Below are 22107 nucleotides of genomic sequence, written 5' to 3' on the forward strand. Positions count from 1 at the left end.
TCTGTTTTAAGTTTTAATATTTACAAAACAATAATGAAAAAACATTTTCACCAAAACTTTTTATTGTGAAGAAAATAAATACAGAATTTGTTTATTGTAACAACACAATCAAGTAGGTAACGATGACGCCCATAACCTGTAACAATGAATGCATCTGAATTGTTAACTAATAGCACAGCAAGTCAGCTGTCATATTTTCACATCACGTTTGTATTTACTATTCATGTGCATGGACGTATAAAAAAAGACGGACGGTATATCGCCTAAACATTGAGTGAAGCCTAGTAATGGCGGCGACACATCCATGTGTGTGTGCCATGTTGCCATGGCAACAGCTGTCCTGATGACAATGGCGGCTGTATTTTTTTCTATAAATTTTGCCGTAATAATTTTGTCATTAAAATATAAAAGAAATAACTTGCTTCCCTGTGGAATGCAATCCCTTGTGTTTTGTTATTTAAAATTGTACTGTTGCGACACCATTTAACCGCGCAAGACGGCATTTTAAATATTTTTTGTGAAACAGTGACGCAGTTGATCAGTTGGTAGTTCACGACGTAATGGCGGCCGACTAGCTTACTATGGTGAGAGTGTGTGCGTGTTCATTGTCTTTACACGATCGCTAGCTTACTATGGTGGCTTCACGTTGTTTGTTCGTAATACGGCGTCCGTCTTTTTTTATACGTCCATGTTCATGTGTTGTAATTTGTAAGTGCTTTCATTTTCATGGTTTGCTATTATATTATACTAACTGCGCTCCGCGGTTTCACCCCCGTGGCTCCGCTTCTGTTGCTCTTAGCGTATTGATATATAGCCTATAGCCACAGTATTACAATATCTATACAGTACGGAAACGAATGTACTTGCACAGAGAAACGGAGGGGAACTGGCGGGGGGTCGGGCGACGCGGGCCGCGTAAGGCAAACGCTTAGTTTGCATTACCTAGCGCGAAAGGACGATGCAGTCGTATTTTTTGTGTAATAATTTTATTACACATACTTACATATTCTATTATGGCGCGCACAAACTGTTCCGAGTACGGATGTAAATCTACATTGAAATTCCAAATGGAAACAATATTTTAGAAAGATTGTATTTGTATGTGTTGAATTTAAATCAAACCTGTGTATATGTTGAATGCAATAGACCAGACTCTCAGTGGAGTTTCGTTTGCAAAAATAGCGGACCTAAATCTGACTTCTAATATATATTGTACAGATCCCAGACATCCTATAGACAGATGTTGCCAACCAGTTTTGTGGTCCCCCTCTTCCCACCACGGTAATTAAATATGGCATACAAAGAAAAAAATAAAAATTTCCAAAACATGCCGTGTGGGGTATCAAATGAAAGAGCTTATTGAGTAGATCACGAATATATAGCATACTATAACATTTCATACACTTTCCATTCCATTGTGTACGATTCAATAATTCGTACAGTGAAATAGTTGCATGGGGGAGTGGGGGGAGCATTCAAAGATGGCGAGTATATTTTCAAGTTTATGCCAGAAATAAAGGCCTAATACAAAAATATCGGTGTCAGGGCTTAGAATAATTATCTCTGCAATATGGCAGAACATTCTTGAACATTCTGTGTGATTAGATTTCAAATCGGTAACTTCAGTGAAAGTTGCGCCTTGCAATTTAAAACATTTTGTGGGGTCATCAAATCCACCACATACATATAGCTCACTTATTACAAACTATTGAATCGTAAACAATGGACTATTGTTAATTATTTAAAATAATAATTTTTAAAAAATATATTCATGAGTTTTCAATCTATAGTGGTTTAAAGTTAACTCAAAAATGGAGCATTTTCGTAAATTTTCTAAAAAATCTTAGAGAAAGTGTAAGAAATGTTATAGTCCATACTAATATTATAAATGCGAAAGTAACTCTGTTTGTCTGTCTGTTACTCAATCACGCCTAAACTACTGAACCAATTTGCATGAAATTTTGTATGGAGATATTTTGATACCCGAGAAAGGACATAGGCTACCTTTTATTGCGAAATATGTACTACGGGCGAAGCCGGGGCGGACCACTAGTATGCTATATATTCGTGATCTACTCAATAAGCTCTTTCATTTGATACCCCACACGGCATGTTTTGGAAATTTTATTTTTTTTCTTTGTATGCCATATTTAATTACCGGGGTGGGGGGAGGGGGACCACAAAACTGGTTGGCAACATCTGTCTATAGGATGTCTGGGATCTATACAATATATTATATCAGAAGTCAAATTTAGGTCCGCTATTTTTGCAAATGAACATCCCCTTGGAGCCTGTTCTATTACTTAGATAAATGTTATAATAGACAATTAAGAACATCTAAAAATAAAGTGTCACGTAAATATTAAGCATTGCAATATAATATGTAAGTAATTATAATATAAATAAAAATCATTTATTTGTTTCATAACACAGTGTAACTAGTACAATATATAAAATAAGTAATAACAAATAATTACATCAGATTTAATAATCGAAATTATTTTGAATGTACATATACATAAATGATTACATCATAATAGTAATAATCACAATTGTTTTAATTCCAATTTGTTGCAACCTACACTGCACACACTCGAACTGACATTGTTAGTCTTTCTGTAGAACGGACCATTGAACTGTCCTGTGTTGAACTGGAGCGTTATATTATTGTTTGCGTTTATAGACCCCCTTCCAGTGACTATAATATGTTTGAGACAGTCATGGAAGAAATATTAAAGCGTTTAAGTAGGAGTAAAAAAAAAGTTATAGTATGTGGTGATTTTAATATTGATATACTTTTACAAACACAAACGGCAACACGAATTGTTAATTTGTTTCAGTCATTTAATCTGTATAAACTTTTTAATGAACCCACACGAATTACACCTACTTCTGCAACCTGTATTGATAATATATACTGCGACTGCATCTGTTTAGAGAAAAATATTCTCAATACACTCACTTCGGATCACTGTGGCCAGAAAGTAGTTTTTGAATGGGATTGCTTACCTGAATTTAAAAGAATTAATGTTAGGCCTATAACTAAAAAAGGCATTAATAAATTTAGAGATAATATTAATAAAAACCTGCCCGTACTGAATGATCAATCCTGTCATAATAATCCTTGTGAAATGTTTAAAAATCTTTTTAATTTAGTTCATAATGAATTTGAAAAAATATTTAAAGTTAAATCTTTAAATATTACCAAGGATTTACCATTTAGTAAATGGGCGACACCTAGCATACATAGGTGTAGGATCGTTCTTTATGAGTTATATGGTATGAAGCAATATAATAAAGACCCATCTTTTCTTAGATATGTTAGAAATTACTCAAAAACTTTTAAAATTGTTTGTTTTACTGCGAAGCGTTTGTATATCAGAGATAAAATACGCGACTCGGATAATAAAGTTAAAACAGTTTGGTCTATTATTAATGGTGAAATGGGTAAAAGCAAATCAAGTAATACCATAAAACTTGTACACACAGAACAATAAAAACAAATAGAAGTGCGATAATGTCATAATTAGTATGAAAACCAGTGTCGCCAAACCCACACATTTAAACCGATAGTTATACAGTACACTACAAGTAAACTATGCCTTTGATTGGACAGCTTAATTTGAGTAAAAACTGACTTAGGTTATAAATTCAGCATTTCAATATGTACCCTAACGCACCATGTTACGGTTTATTTTAGTATAACATCTCTAGGTATATTAGCTGTTTTGTTTCTCATTGCACAGAAATTCCAAATTCGAAAAACATTCAGCTACTCCACAACAGAGGGCGTTAGTTTTCGATAGATATAACTTTGAACCTCAACACATAGAGATAAGGTTGAAATTTGTGTCACTCAATATTAATGACATTAACTTGATATTTATCTGATGCTATGCCCTGAGGGATGTCAGCCTTGTTATCGATATCGAGATATCGATAATTCACAAATAAATATTTTTTGTGTATTTTTTTTTCTTTCTATTATACGAGTATAGTATAATGTGTCACATTTTGGAGTATGTTTATTACTACTAAGTACGTCTTTTTATATTATTATTATTAAATAAAAAACGGAATAGAATAGTATTAATCTATATTTACAAAATACAAACAGAAAATATGCATTATTTTAAATCTTGGAACTGCCGTAGGTTTGCTGTATCGATGGCCTTTGTTAGACTGCTTAGTGCTGTTCGGCATTCAGTTAACTCGTCACGTTGCATTTATCCATTTCTCTTTTAAATTAGCCTCTTTGGGAAATCTGTAAATAAATTGGACAAATGAAAGCTAAGGAAAAAGAAAATAAAATTTAATATTTATAATGTTTGTCTTTTCTAAAGTATCGATACTGTCGATATGCGCCACAAGCATCACTAAAGCGACATTCGTTTGTTTATTGCAATAATATTCCAGAAATTCTTGTTTGCTGTTCAATCTATAATAGTACTAATTTCTTACGGATTAAGGTTCATTTTGACTAGATATTTGTATACAATTTTGACAAATTACAAGCGAAGATATAACATAAAATATTATATGTAAAATAAATAAAAATAAGACTTACCGATGGTATGAAATGCCTCCATTGCTGATATTATTTCGTCTGCTATCATTTTTGCACTCTTATACCGAACAACACGTCCTAATTAATGAATAAATACGGAAAAAAGGTTTGACAGCTGACAACCGACTCGAATATTTTTCTGCGCACAACTGAGAGCAAGTTAGGTGATCTTACCTTACAAGTGACACGTGGGCCACGCCCACATCACACTTCTATCTACTTTACTGTTCTGTGCTTGTACATAATGGCATGGTTATTGACAAAAATGCTGATGTTGCGCTTGCTTTTGAAGATTTCTTTAGTAGTGTCCCTGCTAGCATTACTAATAATTTAAACTCGTCTTCAGTACTTGCAGAGACCTTTTTGAGGGACCATGTTGCGGGGTGCAGTACATTATTTCAATTGCGTCACGTAACTGCTAAGGATATTGTTACTGCATTTAAGACACTTAATTTAAAAAACACTTGTGATCTTTGGGGAATGTCCGTAAATTTAGTTAATAATATAATAGAAAATATTGCAAACAATTTAGCTTTCATATTTAATAAGTGTTGTGACTATGGTACATTTCCTAATTTACTAAAGCTTAGTAAAGTTATACCTCTATTTAAGAAAGGCGATCAAGAAGACTGTAACAACTATAGACCTATCTCGATTTTACCAACATTAAGTAAGGTATTCGAAAAGTTAATATTAAACCAATTGACTAGTCACTTTGCTTCTAATAATTTGCTGCACACCAAACAGTTTGGTTTCACAAAGGGGCGCTCAACCACAGATGCTGGAGTTGCACTACTAACACATATATATAAGGCATGGGAAAACTCAAAAAATGCTTTGGGGATATTTTGTGACCTCTCCAAGGCATTTGACTGCGTTGAACATTGTACATTATTGCGTAAACTTAATCACTATGGGATTAATGGACAAGCTCAGAACCTCATAGCCTCATACCTGCATGATAGGATACAAACTGTAGTTGTTAATGGAGAACGTTCTAGCGGTGCGTCAATTAACATTGGTGTTCCACAAGGATCTATTTTAGGACCCTTCTTGTTCTTGGTATATATCAATGATCTACCTTATTATTTACAGGATAGGTGTGAAATAGTTCTGTTTGCAGATGATACCTCATTAATATTCAATGTGGATAGGCATGACCCAAATGTTGACGAAGTGAACAGTACTCTTTTACACATATCCGACTGGTTTACTGCTAATAATTTATTATTAAATGCCAAAAAAACAACTTGTGTTGAATTTTTACTACCTAACGTTAAAAAGTTGAGCAGAAATATTACCTTGAACGGGGAGGTATACCCTACAGAATCGACTGTATTTCTTGGGTTAACATTGGACGAGAAACTACAGTGGGGAGCCCATGTCAACACCGCTGCAGGTAAGCTCAGTTCAGCAGCATATGCAGTCCGAAAGGTAAGGCATCTCACCGATGAAGATACAGCTAGATTGGTTTATTTCAGCTACTTTCATAGTATTATGTCCTATGGAATTCTACTATGGGGCAGGGCAGCAGATATAGAAACTATATTTATCTTACAGAAAAGAGCCATTCGCTCTATATATAATTTACGTGCTCGGGACTCACTAAGAGATCTCTTTAAGAATACTGGTATCCTTACTGTACCATCACAGTATATATTTAATAATATTTTGCATGTACACAAAAATGCCGACGTACACACAAGAGTAGGAGATAGACACTGTTATGGCACAAGGAACAGAAATAGAATTGAAATGCCATTTTTCCGATTAGCTAAAGTTAAAAATTCATTTATGGGTCAAGGTATACGCTTTTACAATAGAATTCCTCATAATATTAAAGAGTTTGGTAGTGCTAAATTTAAAACTTATGTAAAAAATATATTAGTTCAGAGAGCCTATTATAGCATTAAGGAATATATGGAAGATGAAAATCCATGGAGGGTTGTCGCGTAAGAACCACAGGACAGTTCTTTGGCATATTATGATATATTATGTAGTTAGATTTAAGTTACAGATTATGTAATATTGACAATATGATTTTAAAAGAGCAACTATGGAGTTTCTTGCCGGTTCTTCTCCATAGATTTTATTTATTTATTTATTTATTTATTTATTTAGCCTTTTTGACTGGGTGAGAATGGTTTTTCTATTATTTTTGGCTGTGTTGATTTCATCGCTAAAGTATATCTCTCAACTCAGTGTGCCTTCTGGCAAAGGCCTCCTCCAGTAATTTCCATTGCTTCCGGTCTTTGGCCACTCTTCTCCATTTGGGTCCCGCGGTAAGTTTAAGCTCGTCTTCCCAGCGCATATGTTGTCGTCCTCGACTTCTCTTGCCATCCCTTGGATACCAGTTGGTGACAATTTGGCTCCATTTTTCTTGTCTAGATCTCAACATATGGCCGGTCCATCTCCATTTTTGGAGGTCTATTCTTTCCAGGATATCGGTAAGTTTTGTTTTCGCTCTTAATTGCAGGTTACTTATTCGATCTTGCCTTTTGGTTCTTGTCAAGCTCCTTTCCATGCTTCTTTGGCACTTTGCTAATTTATCTCGATGGTATTTAGTAAGGGACCAAGTTTCGCAGCCGTAGGTGATGCATGGAAGGATACAGGTGTTGAAGACTTTCCGTTTCGTTGCCATGCTGTGATCTTTTGATTTTACAATTTCCTTTAGAGACCAAAATCTTTTCCAACCATTGGCAATCCTTTTATTTAGTTCCTTGGTTGTTTGGTCTCTAGTAGAGATTATCTGTCCCAAGTAGCAATATTCATCGACATATTCTATTTGTTGGTCTTCGATTACGATGGGATGCATTACTGAGTTGGTCATCAGTTTTGTTTTTGTAATGTTCATCTTTAAACCCACTTTCGAGCTCTCTTTATTTAGAGATTTGATCATCTTCCCTAGTGTCTTTGGATTTTCTTCCAGTAGAACAAGATCATCTGCAAATCTTAAATGGTTTAGTTTTCTTCCAGCTATGTTGAGGCCTAGATGCTCCCAGTCCAGATTACGAAAGACGTTCTCCAAGACTGCTGAGAACAACTTAGGCGACATTGGGTCACCCTGTCTTACTCCTCTCTTGATCCTGAATTCTTTACCCAAGGCTTCCAATTGTAATCTTGCTTTGCTGTTTGTATATATATTCTTAATAATGTTAGTATATGTAGCAGGTATACCTTGCCTTCCTAAGCTCTCCCATATTGCTTTATGACTAATGCAATCAAATGCCTTAGCATAGTCTATAAAAGCTATATACAATGTCTTGTTGAACTCGTTATACTTTTCGATTATCTGTTTTAGTGTGTGAATGTGGTCAATTGTAGAAAAGTTTCGTCTGAATCCAGCTTGCTCTATTGGTTGGCTTTCGTCTAATTTTTCACTTATCCTGCCCAAAACGACCTTTGCAAAAATTTTGTACACATTCGACATTAAGCTTATTGGCCGGTAATTACTGATGTCATCCTTTGCGCCTTTTTTATGTAGTAGGATTATATGTGAAGTTTCCCATTGTGTTGGTACATACCCAGATTTCAGGATTTGATTGAACATCTTGGTAAGTATTGGTACTAGTTGGTCAATAGTGCCCCTTAACATCTCGTTCCTTATTTTGTCTGGTCCCGGAGCTTTCTCCATTTTTAAACTTTTTATTGCCTTTTCCACTTCACTCTTCAAAATGTCGGGTTCAGTCTCTGGTGTTCTTTCGGCTGTTTTACTTTGAGATAGTGGTAGAATGGGGTGGTTGCCTGCGTCTTTGTTAGAATAAAGTTCTTTGTAGAATGTCGTGGCTAGTTCTTGTATACATTTTCTGTTTGTGATGGTATGTTCTTTTTTCTTTAGTTTGGACACCCACTCTTTTCCTGTTTCTCTCAGTTCCTTCAGAGCTTTTCTTACGCCACCTGTTCTCATTACTTGTCTCTCTAACACTTCTAATCTCTTATTTTTACGGTCTTTCCTCATATTTTTATTGATTTGTTTGCTCACTTCTGTAATTGTTTTTATGTTTTCTTTGTTTTTCCCTTGGGCCAGTAAGGATTTTCTGTGGTTAATAAGTTGGATTGTCTCGTCGCTAAGTGGGTACTTCTTTCTGGTTTTGTTGATATTAATAGATGTAGTAAGTTCTTTTTCCAATATTCCATAATTTACTGTGATGTCGCTTTCATTTTCAAATGTAAGGTCTTGTAGACTATCTTTTATAGACATGCCAATTTCTGTGTAATTTTCCGTTGTGGTTAGAATTGGGTTATAAGTGGTAATGTTCTTCCTTCCTTTTTTTGGTGGTGATGCCAGAATTGTACTTCTGATCATCCGATGGTCTGTATTGAAATTTAATTTTGAAATCACGCTTGTATTTGAAAACGCTTTGGGAAAATTACTCATCATATAATCTATTTCATTCCTATATCTGCCATCTGGTGAAATCCATGTCCATTTGTTCTTTGGATGTTTCCTGAATATACTGCTGAGAAGAGTTAGGTTGTGTTCTAACAAGAATTCCACAAGCTTTTGGCCATTAGAGCTTCTTTTACCATATCCGTATCTGCCCAATACATACTCCTCTTTGTTTTGTTTTTCCCCAACTTGCGCGTTAAAATCACCCATCAGTATGATATGGTTGTTTGTATAATTTCTGATAACTTTTGCCAGGTCGGAATAGAAAGACTCTGTTTCTGATTCTGCAGCTTGCTCGGTTGGTGCATATGCTTGTATGATAGTCCAAGTCTTTACATAGTTTGGTAATTTAATGTTAAGCACTGCCATTCTATCAGAGATACCAAAGATATTTTGTATTTGTTTTTTCAGAGTCGACTTTATGAGAAATCCAACTCCTCTTTTGCCTCCCTTTTCGCCTTTGTTAAACAATATGTAATCTTGGTATTCACATATCGTTTCGCCTTCTCTTCTCATTTCACTGATTCCTAGTATGTCCCACTTTATCTCTTGGATGGCAATATTCAGTTCTGCAAGTGTATCTTGCGTTCTTAGAGTTCTTGTGTTTAATGTTGCTATATTAATTCTATTTAGTTTTCTACTAAAATTATAATTATCTGGAGGGTTATGGTCTACACTTCCCTCGGCGACCACCCGTGGTGGGAAGGATTTTTTAAAGTATTTTTTTAAGTTATTAAATGGTTGTTTTCCCTGTTTTTGTTTTGAGTTTCCGGTTCTAGTTGTTGGTTTTTGTGTAAGTTTATTATGTGAGCTAGTTAGTTTTTTGAACTTTCTGAGGTTGAGGTTGAAGTAGTTCTGTCTCTTCCCATGTACTGTAGTATGTTCGGTTTCAATATGTCTTTTTGCCCCGTACTCTTCGCTTTATTTGTTTTGTTCTCGAGCTCGTTATGCGTGTTCGGTTTTTTCAACGTCGGTAAGTTGGGGGATACAGTTTTGTCTCTCTTCCTTTTTTCTCGCTGATTGTCATTTTGCTTTTTTATTACAAGCTGGTCTCCTCTCATAAAAGCTATGTTGCCCTTTTTCCATTCTTCCTCAACTTTGGACTGTAATTTTTTTCGAGCCTCTAGGACATCTTTGGGAAAGTCCTCTTTGACATAGATGCCTGGTGGTAGTTTTGATTTTGATTTTAATATAAGATGTTTCTTCCACATAGTAGAGAATGTAACTACTACAGGGCGATTTTTGCTGGTTTTCGCTCCAATTCTGTATATGTTGTTAATTTCGTGACTGTCAAGGTGTACTTCTGCTTCTTCTATGATATCTTTAATATAGTCAACCAGTTCTGCTTCTCTTTTCCCATTTTCATCGACGCCAAAAAATATCAGGTTGCTTTTCCGCTTGTCTTTTTCCAAGGTAGTTATTTTGTGTTCCAGTTTCGTTATTTTAGATTTTAAATTAACGTTTTCTTCCATTAAAGTTTTCATCTTTTCATCAATTACTTCCATGACATTTTTCGTAACTGCTGTTGTAAGCGTAAGAGTTTGTTGTTTGAGTTTTTCGTCTAGCTTTGCATCCAATTTTGAAAATAGTAATTCCATCTGTTCGTTCATTTTTATTTTCTTCAATTGTTTTTCCCTGTTTTTCTTTGTTAATTTTTAACTTGCAACACTGTGAATTTCTGGGAATTTTTCTAATTTGTAGTGGTAACCCTATTTGTATATTTAATAATTTTTTTGCTTGCAACACTTGTAAACTGTCTTTCTGTTATGTTGGTATGCTTGATGGATGACAGATTGATTTGCGACTAACTTCACGTAGCATGAATTGTTATGATATGTCACAATGAGTAGTCACTGCACTTTTTTGCATTAATCTTAGCCTCTTCTACAAATTCTCCACTTTCTTCTAGGTTTTGTTGGTTTACTAATTACGAAACACCGAAATTTCACGAGTTTTATGATCTTGTGCACTTGTTTTCGATTTTTAATCACGGAGCTTACTAACGTACGTATTGACAGATAGACTACCGGAACCGGAATCCTACTCTCCATAGATACTGCTTTCCGAATCGGTGGTAAATGTTAAAAATACTTATGTAATGACGATTCGAAAGTGCTACTAAAAGTAGTCTAATTGAATAAATAAATGTTTGAGTTTGAGTTTGAGAATTGATATAACTGGCGGCGGCATCGCGCGACATCAAAGGCGATGCCTTACAGTAGGAAATAATATTGTAATACTGTGCTATAGCCTTCCTCGATGAATGGGCTATCCAACACCGAAAGAATTTTTCAAATCGGACCAGTACTTTGAGATCAGCGCGTTCAAACAAACAAACAAACTCTTGAGCTTTATAATACGGCTTGTCTTTTGGCACATTTGATGGGTGGGTTCTGGAATGTCTCACTGTGGAGAGCAGCGGGCGGGCGAGCGTGCACACGGCGGCGGGCCGGTAGCGCGGGCGCGCGCGCAGCAGCGCCGCCAGCCGCGCGCCGCGCCGCGCCGCCGCGTGGGCCAGCCACGCACTGCGCTGCAGCTGGGGACCGACCGACCGACACACGTCACCGCGATACACAAACGATTATAGATATTTTTGTCAGAAATTACCTACTTTAATTAATACGCATTTATGTAGAAAAAAACAGGGTGGATGCATCAGAAAATTAGAGTTATTTATTAATCTGTTGCCGAATGTAAAGTGAGCGGTCGTGGGCGGCTCTGACGTGCGCTGGGTTTATTTCCAGGAGCTGCACATTGCACGATGGAATGGACCTGGAACCTGGCATGCCCCGCTTCGCGGGGTTCTTATTTCTGAGTAGTTAAAAAAAACACGAAACCTAACCTAACTCATCCCCTTATCCAAACCAACGTTAAATGTTACATTCGAGAACATGACATGTTGCCCTTTAGTAAATTAGTCACTCAATTTAAATGTCGCCATTCCAAAGGGGCTAGTTATTCAATGAAATTCAACCAGATCTTTGCGGTATTATTTTATACATAACATAAATGAACCTCAGTGTCCATTCTATGAGCGGGCTCCACGAGCAGCAGCAGCATGGAGAGGTTGAAGAGAGTCGACACGCTCTGTTCCATTAAGTTCACCAGCCACTTCCAAAGCGATGTCCCTATTGACAATTATTATTAATGTTTTTATCCACATCAATATAATCATGAACAACTGCCACTACTGGTAATCATGAGAAATGATGGATCTTATAAAATCGAGCCCATTTTGTAATTTTTTGCCATTTTACCATGACAAAATAGGGTTTGTTTACTCGTTGAGCGTTTGGCTAATAAAGGTTACCTAGTCGACCAATCAAAACTCACGCTACTTAACGAAATATGTACGATTGGGGAAAATGGCTAAAATATGCACTAACGCCGTAATTAGAGAGTTTTATGCATTTGCATAATTATGCAAATGCATATAATCCGATGTAAGTATAGTACATAATATAATCATTTTATACTATGTTATTTAGGCTGCAAGTACTCCCATTAAGTATTTTAGGGTTGTCCCTGCGTTTACAACCGTTTTATCATCATGGATTCATATTTTAAGCACAAACACATGCAGCTAAAAGTTTATTCTTACCAACATTGTATGTACTGAAGAGGTGTAAAAAGCAAATGGCGAGGTAGTAGGTTAGACCTGTGACGTGCAGGAAGAGGCAGAAGCTCTCCGCGGCGTTGAGCGAGTGCACGAGGCGGCAACACCGCACGTACGAGCGGGCAACGCCGCACCACTCGCTTTCGCTCTTACATTTGTCCGAATTTGCATCTAAATGACAAATTAGGTATTTTAAATCGAAACGCGTGTGATATTATAGTAAATTGATCGACTTAATTCCATAATACGTGCATGTAGTTACAATGTATAATCACAAAAGTGGTAATTTAGGACGTAATTTGAATTTTTATATGTGAATGCGTGTGTGCCCAGCACACGTGTCAGAAGTGAAATTTCTTTGGAAAGATTCAAAGAAACCAAAATCGTCGCCTTACTCGTGTGACCTGAACGGTATTGACGTATTGCTAATTGCTATGAAATGAAAATATGATGATGAATTAATGATGATTTATTTCGCAAGAAATGTGGAAGATTTAAAGATGTATATTGTATTACATAATTCATTGTTAAGCACAAATCGCCAATTGATTGGCATGCAAAAATTAACAATAGAATGTCAATGTAGTTGCTAGTTACTTACATAAATATTAAATCATTTTTTACAATTATATAAGTACTTAATATATATAACTACTTACGCCCGCTTTGTCTAAAACCGAATAAATTATATAATTTTAAAACCTTCCTCTTGAATCACTACCTATCAAGTACCTACAAAAAACCGCATCTAAATCCGTTGCGTAGTTCAACTTAACTGTCCCCATACAATACAAAATAACACTACCCCACGTCCATCAGTTTTTTTTTCTATTAGGGTAAAAAACATTCACATTGTCTTAATAAATTATATTTTATAAAAATAGTTATTGTTTTTATTTATTTTATTCAATTTATATTTATGCCTCATATATGAGCATGAGCGTGGGATAAAAGATTTTTTTTTCCAAGTTCAATGAGTCATATGTGTACACATCAAGTATAGACAATAAAACTTGATTGATGACCCGACGAACCGAATTTGATGAACCCGACGTTATAATAGACTATAATGAAGCAAAAGGTATAGATATTTCGGACCAACTAGCATCTTTTCACTCTCCTTTTCGCAAAAGCCTAACTTGGTACAAAAAAATCGCTGTTGATATTTTATTTCAAGTTTCTGTAATAAATGCTAGGTGCATTTACAATGATTTGGCATCAGGATGTCCTAAATTGTCTGTTTTGCAAGTACAAGAACATTTAGTTCGACATTTTCTAGGGCCAATAGCGAGAACTACAGAAAATAACGTGCCTCAAAGACTTTCGCTTTCTCTGACTCCCAGATCTCCAGTTTCTAGTTCATCCCCTGGCCATAGTCTTCAAGAAATTCCGCGTAATACTACAAACAATAAGTTAGTTCAAAAGAGATGTACCGGTTGCTATGAAAAATTAAAAATTCAAGGGCAGTTGGCTCGAAAAGCTAAACAAGTGCACACAGAGTGCAAAACATGTAAAAAAGCATTTTGTTTATATTGCTACAACGAAAAACATAATATTATGTGTTGATTGGTTCTCCTAATAATACTTACAAACATATTTTTCATAATAAAACGTTTTCCTTTTCACTGTATTTTTTGTTTTATTTCGAACAAATAGGATACACACACCTACCTACCTTAGTACCTACCACAGATAATGTATAAAACTTTTGCGAAAATTTATTTCAATTTCTTGAAGATTAGGGTTTTCGTCACACGTTCACGTAATTATATTTAGAATATCACTCCACGTTCATAACAAAAATATACCCCAAAGATTCTTGAAAAAAAGAGTCACCTGTGACTCACGAACTTATTCCAAAAGTTCACCATGAGTCATATGTGACTCATTGGACAGTTAAGTTGTTAAAGCAATCATAGGGACAGAAAAAGTGACTTTGTTTTATACTATGTAGGTAATGTAGACGTAGTGATATTAAGTCAAAGCTATTACCCGTGCTACGACGTGACGCCCTCTAAAAAGTTTCACTTCAATAGTTAAATGTTGATATATATTAAAGACGAAGTAAAATAGAATATGTAACATAAATTACAGTCATTGGAGGAGAAAGTCACCATTGGAGATCTTGCTGAGCGAGCCCATGGCATCTAAGCTGACGTTGATGTATTGGATGGGCACCACGTAGCTCGGCCTGGCGAGGCTCTTGTATGAGATCGTCGTAGTTTCGGTAGCTGAAACTGTTTTTCAAAAATCCATAAAGTAATTAGTTACGTCCGCGTAGTTCTTATTGCCACTGTTTTTAATGTTATCTACGCAATGAATGCAACGGTACCAGCTAGCAACTCCAGCCGCATGTTGACATCACGAAGCGCGCAGTTGATGAGCAGCGCCAGCAACACGAACTGCAGCATCAGCAGGCAGCTGGCCGCACGGAACAAGAACGCCAGTAGGTAGATAGAAAGCGTCCCTAATTGGACACTTCACTTTGAAACTCGGGATTTTTTTTGTACTGAACTTATCAAAAATAAACTAGTAGGGTCAACCGGGGCAAATGCAACTAAAAAATAACAAGTTTCAAGTTTGATCGGTTGCAGTTATCTCCTTTTATATTTGGTCATTTATTTGACCCATTTAGTGATTTTTGTATTTATTCAAGATTATTTTCAACCAATCAAGCAATACAGTAGTCTTATAAATAACTGGTAGTGAGAATATTTCCTAAAATTTGTAGAAAAAGTTACATTAACCCCTAGTCGGGGGTAAATGCAACTAACTGCCATAGCTCTTCTTCTATTTCATATAAAACAACGAATATAGAATATATTTATGAGATTTCATGTTATTCATAGGATTTTGAACTGGATTACCGTGTAGCAAGAACGAGTTTTCAGGAAAAATCTTATTTTTCTGATTGTGGGGCAAATGCAACTATTTGTTAGAGAATTAGTGTGGGGAATGCAAAAAACTTATTCATCGATATATTTTTATTATTCTATATATATATACAATAACGTTATCTATACAATAACGTTATCTATACAATAACGTTGCGATCGTAGATGGCGCCGCATTATTTAGAGGAAAAACTCATGTACCTACTTTGATTTACCACTTTAAATCGCAACAAAAAAAAAATAACAGTGTACTACCTACTAAGTCAATTTTAGTTTTTGGTCAGAACAAATAATATTCTTTGTGTTAAATATTGTTAAAAACGTAAACCAAACAAAATACGTTTATTAGTTAATCAACCGTTTACTAAAAATTACTTGAACAATCACAGAACTATCCTACCTATCGTTTTTAGTTACTTATATTCTTTAACCACGCTTTATCTAATTTGAATTTTACTTATGAACCCGTCTCTGGGTATAATATCGAAGAAATAATCGATGGTTCTTCTTTAATTAATCATAAAGAAAATATATTTTGACTACCAAGAAAGATACATAATAAAAATATCGACACTGTCACATCACTAGTGTTTTTAGTTTCATACAAAAATATAAGGGGCTATTGTAACTAACCTCACAGTTGCAATAACCCCACAGTGAAATTTTCATGAGGCAATTGTAACTGCATCAATAACACAAAATAGAGTCAACTAACGCGCTAAAAATATAAATGAAATATGCTTAACGGCTTGTGATAATCGTGTCCAATCAAAAACACCTGCAAAAAATCACTCCTAAACAATTTTTTTGTCTGCAAAACTCGACACCTGTTTTTACGCACACCAACTTCAAAATAGCGGTTTGACACAATGGCCTATCAATCAAATAGTTTTCATCGTAGGGGCACCATCTATTCTGCCCACCATACACTAAAGTGCAGTAACAGCAAAATCACGATTTCGAGTAAAACGCATTTAAAGTTAAGAATTGATTTTAAAAAATCAACAGAATGATAAGCAAAAAAATTTGAATGCAGAAAGGTTGTAAAGGCATAGGTTCACACGTTAAAGCAATAAAAAAAAATATATCTTAATAACTGAATTTATTATGGCCATTTATTCTTTTTGGTGCCTATTACTGCATAGCCTTTTTTGTAAAAAATACCATTTTAAACTTAGTAAAATGCAGCAAAAAGCCCTATTACTGCGTTTGGATCAGTTATTTTGTCAAGAAACCCAACTAACATGCAGAAAGGTCAAAAAAATACTGCATTTTAGTTAGTTTTTTAAGAAAAAAGTGTTCAATTTACTAGTGCAGTAAGAAAAATAGCTAGTTCACAGTTGCAGTATTTAAAACATTAACTGCACTTTAGCTAGGAATAATCATATCTGTGTCATTATGCTATCCAAACTAATCTGCAGTAATGCTGTATTTTACTGCGTGTTAGTCAGTTTATAATGATAAAAGAATGTTAAGTATTCACAACTAAAATGCGACAAGCTTTGATTTTACTGCATTTTAGTTGGGAGTTCGTGACAATAAATTGTATTTTCTTAATTTGCAGTAAAAATAGCTTGTATGGCGGTAAATTTTACTGCGTATTAATTTTTTTTTTAATTTTTTTCCAGAAATATAAAACTATCTAAAGAACTGTAAAATTATATTGCTTACTGCATTTTAGTTATGAAACCTTAAAATTTAATCTGCAGTATAATTTATACTGTATTTTAGTTGGGAAATCACGCCAAATTGTTAATTTTTTTCGTTTGCAGTAAGTGAAAACTGTTAAATAAAAACCATTCTTATAGTCTTAGAAATAAGTAAGTTAATTCAATAGAAAGCTTAAGAAACCCGCTTTCAGAATCACTAATAAAACGAAAAATCACAAAAGGGCTGTTACTGCTCTTTAGTCTCTGGTGGGCAGTATTACTTGTAAGATTTATTAGTCGTTGAGTTATTGAATCATAGGTGGCGATTTATTACAACAACTCTAATAAAATAGTTATGATAACTAGTTGCCATAGCCCCATAGTTGCATTTGCCCCGGTTGACCCTAATATAAACTTATACCATGCATATTGTGATTGAGTAGGTACATCTCGTAGCTAATAATAATACATAATCATAAATTAAAACTCGGTCGTAAAAAAATCGACCAACTACCTAGTTAAGTACCTAACTAACTGTAAAGTTAGATATTAAAAATTGATAAAAATCTAAATATAATTTGGAAAATCCAAAAGTGCACGCCTCATAATTTCTTTTTAATAAATATTTATTAATTATTATTTTTGTTTATTTAATAACAATTAAACCACATCGAATCAGACCCTGAAAAATGAAAGGGTTCTATTCCTGAGCATACTCAAGCGTAAGAGAAAAAAAAAGACTCGATTAGTAAAGTATTTCGGTCGCTATCGTGTTAACAAGAAAAAGGATCCGCACATACAGACACACGGACGTCCAAGACAGAACTTTTTTAAACTGTTTTTTAACTAGTTTAAATAACAAAAATGACATCAAAAATATCATGAACGTTAAAAATAGTGTTTTTTCTTAATATGTGTGTGTATGTTTTATCTTACAAGTGCAATGTATGATACATAAAGACATTTTAAGTTTGAAAAATCAGATGTTTTGCGCGAAGTGACAGTAGTACCCACCTCAACGCTTCGCTTATGAGGCGTGCAATAAGTGATTTGTTTGAGACATTCAGTTAAATACCACAAACTAATAATAATATACTACGTATACAAGTTATACTAAGGCCCGTGGCCTGTGAGTGTGTGGACTCACAGTTTAGGAAGTAGAAGTGGGACGTGGCCATCAGCCCGACCAGCAGCACGATGACCGGCACGATCAGCTGCAGCATCCGATCCAATAAGCAAGTTTCCATTTCTATTTTATTCAACTGCAAATATTTTGGAATTTCCAAATAAATAAAATGTCAGTTGGACATACATGTATGATGTACATATTTTCATCAGCTCGATAATTAATAATTATTATTAATGAAATATATGATATTTAAAAATACACAAAGTAGTTAGTTAACTAACTACTTTTACTGTGATATTGAGGTGAATTATTTTTCTACATAAAAGAAGACCTGTTTAACTTCCCGTAGAATATGCAAAAAGACCCGCGCGCGATCTTGGCCCCGCAGCGCGGCCGCCCCCAGCGCCAGCAGTTCGAGCAGCATGGGCGCCAGCCGCCCGCTGTGCCGGTACATCGCCGGCGACGGCGTGCTCGCTTGCGACAGCGTACACGCCAACGAGTACACCTCGTAGGCGAACGGGACACCTGCACATTGCACCCGTACAAAAGTACTTGCGTAGCGGAAACAAAACAATGCATAAATTTAAAAAGTAGAATTACTGTACTGTATAGGTTCTCTGTTTACAATCAATGTGTGGGGAACTCACTGACAGCCGCAAAGAAGAGTTTCCCGTAGCAGGCGAAGGCGCGCGAGGGCCGCATGCGGTCCCCGAGGTGCAGCGGCGCGGCGCCCAGCGCGCGCGACCACCACAGCGCGCGCCGCATAGACCGCTCCAAAACTACGCGGTTGCTCATCGCCGCGATCTACGCTTATTATCTACCTTCTAGTTATTGCAAATCATTTTTATCCTTTTATCTTAACTCATATAGTTATAAGATCAATACCTTCAGCATTGCTAAATAAATAAAAGATGATATTATGGTGCACACAAGTCTCGAATAATGCCGTGTTCATGACCAAAGTTTTTGATTGCCTACCTTCTTCGTTTTTTACGAAAACTTGTACAGTTGAACAATCATGAATTATCTATCAGTGACGACTGTGGTGACGACCCAAAACTACAGTTCCGCTTTAAAAACATTAACATTTACTGTTTACCTTTATAGCATCCAAAATAATCAATAAGAATTTTTTTAAGAATAAAAAAAACGATTACCTACCAGGCGAAAGGGCAACGAATAGAAGTAGTTCGATTGCTGATCACGGTTGGCCGAAAGTTTAGGCGTTGACTACTGCTCGGCGAACGACGCGAGTTCGAATCCCGCCGCTTGATCGATTTTATTCTATGCTTAAAAAATTCTGATTCAATAACATGTAAATATTGTACCATGTATCTGTTGGTAGAGGGTATCGATTGAGCCTTCATGAAATACTGTAGAGGGTTATAATTAAGTTTATCAGATACAGAAAGCTTTTAAGTTTCAATGCATATAATATGTATTATGTATGTTACAATTTACAGCTGAGTAAAGGTTGTATACGTAGTATAATTATTAGTCTGTGGTAAAGGTAATGGGTAAATTTGTGATTATCATACGGGAGTATTATAAATTCCAACCTGATTTTTTTTTATAAATAACAAAGGAAGTACCTATAGGTATTTTGTTGAAATAATAGGCAGATTTGGGTGTTACACAAAGTTTAATGAAGCACTAGCTAATAAACAGTACCTACGTTCATAATGATAATTCACAATAACGACGTTATGTTATCAGCGTCAGCAAACATCGTTAATAGTTGTTTAATGTCAAGTGGTCGGTTTTATATTATTAATGAGGCTGCTCACAAAGATGTATTAACACGCTAAGACTTGATTTTGACCCACTTTAATGGCCTGCGCAGACGAGGGATTTTAGTCCTCGGATTTTTTTGTCCGCTAAAATAGATCACTTACAACAGGCATGACGAAAGATTTTCAAAACCTCTTCCATAATGTGTGTATACGTTTATTAAACAAGAAAAACCCTATATTTCGCTAATATACTTAAATTTAACGAAGATAAATGCCATTTTTCAATAAATATTTATTAACTGTGCTAAAACAGCTCACAGGTGTCAGGGCGTAGGCGTGACGTCACTCTTACGTAAATACGTAATTATCTGTATGCATAGCGAAGTAAAATTAAACAAATATTTAATTATAAAGTGTTATAGAATCTAATTTCAAAGTTTATAAGTGGTGTGCAGTGTTGCAATGTGAATCTACATAAAAATAATACCCAAAAAAAGTGTTAGTAATTGTTTAAAGTGAGAAAATAATATGAAATGATTGAATAAATTTGACGCAGAGAAACCCGAACCACATATTCGTGAATTCGCAATTATATTTCTGTTCTGAGTCGATAAAGCATACGTGAAAAAATCTATACATATAATAAAATCGTAGGAAAGTCAAAACTGTACATTGAATATTTTTTTAAAAGAATACTTGATCCATGATCTATAATCGATATAGAAGCCAAAAATATAGTTTTTAGAATTTTTGTCTGTTTGTCGGTTTGTCTGTTTGTCTGTTTGTCTGTATGTATTTCCGGGCTAATCTCAGAAAGTACTGCATAGATTTACTTCAAATTTTGCATGAATATTCCTAAGAGGTCGGGTGAGGATAGTTTAAACATATTATCATGATATCACCTTCGCGGGAGGAGCTGTGAACCTTTATTTTTCTTACATATTCCGTGTACTACGACAGCGTACAATCTAAAGACTCATGTTTAAATGTTGGTTTCGAGTAAGCCATGCTATTATCTAGCTTTACAAAATAAAAACTATGTCATTTACGTAATTTGGGCAGAGAAACAGTTTAATGAATTTAGTAGTATAAAGACAAATTTGAAACAGCGCCATCTATGAGATTTCGTAAAAATCAAATCAATTTACATGTTATCACTACTGAACAACTGTTGAAAATTAATAATTTAAATATAATCATGTTATTTATTTAACTCTTTAACCCATATCTTCCCTTCCCTATAAGGTGCGCTTATATTTCGTGTGAATATACTACATTTTTAAAAGTGAGGGTAGATGTTTATTATTTTAAGTCAAACTAGACACCATTACAATTAATCTAATATTGATTGTGTTCATTGGTTACATTTTTAATCTTCGTGTTTTATAAATTTATAAAGAATAGAAAAAATTCGATCACGAGGCGGGACTCGAACCCACATAATTTCGTGATCGAATGTTTCTATTCTTTATAAATTTATTATTTATAAATTTATATTTATAAAGCATTTGAATAAATAAATAAATAAAATTAAAATAAATGTCATAAAACCAAAAATATCAAATTCAATCTTCGTGTTTTGTGAATTTTCACCATGCGTTCCCACAAAAGGTAAGTTGTTACTTTTATAGGTATTTATTTTTATAATGATAGCAATTCATGTTTTTTATTGGTTTTATAATGGTTTTATATTACACTTTTAGAATGAAATAATAAAATGATGAATTCTTTTTGACTTTTACAAGATTTTGAGGTGCGTTGGGAACAGTAGTTTGTTGATAAAATTTTATATGTAAGTAGCTTTTTTTATTGATTTACAATTATTAACGTTTGATTTTTTATTTACAGATTCAATGTTCATAAAATTATATCGCCTTTGGAAGACTATTTCTGCTGACAATTTTACAACAACACTTGAAAATTGATGATTTGATGATGAAGATAGTGGCAGCAAGGATTAAGTGGAAATTAGTAATCATCCGCTTCGTCAATTTTTGACTGAAGTTAATGTCCAATGTATGGTTCAATCATTGGAAGTATCTCGGGTAATTTTGGAGGATATTTTTCAGGAAGGAGAGGAGGGGCAGCCAACCACATATCAAACTACTACGTTTTAGTACCGAAAAAAA

At 34.8% G+C, this 22107-nt stretch overlaps 2 protein-coding genes across 2 annotated transcripts; both read right to left on the reverse strand.

Annotated features, from left to right (window-relative positions):
* Positions 1 to 48: 48 nt before the first annotated feature.
* Positions 49 to 19040, reverse strand: LOC149479174 (uncharacterized). Its single transcript, XM_089709105.1, has 8 exons — positions 18893 to 19040; positions 18577 to 18770; positions 18264 to 18378; positions 14906 to 15040; positions 14688 to 14810; positions 12559 to 12744; positions 11973 to 12085; positions 49 to 136 (listed from the first exon to the last, which is right to left on the reverse strand). Exons 1-8 carry the CDS (start codon positions 19038 to 19040, stop codon positions 92 to 94), a joined length of 1059 nt encoding a protein of 352 aa, XP_089565231.1. The 3' UTR covers positions 49 to 91.
* On the reverse strand, positions 9773 to 10991 carry LOC149479175 (uncharacterized). Its single transcript, XM_089708946.1, has one exon. The coding sequence runs from the start codon at positions 10565 to 10567 to the stop codon at positions 9773 to 9775; it is 795 nt and encodes a 264-aa protein (XP_089565072.1). The 5' UTR covers positions 10568 to 10991.
* Positions 19041 to 22107: the final 3067 nt, after the last annotated feature.

Source organism: Colias philodice, chromosome 21 (genome assembly GCF_061535455.1).
Source record: "Colias philodice isolate Cphi_HAF_F1 chromosome 21, ilColPhil1 Martin Lab GWU primary, whole genome shotgun sequence".
Taxonomy (NCBI): Eukaryota; Metazoa; Arthropoda; class Insecta; order Lepidoptera; family Pieridae; genus Colias; species Colias philodice.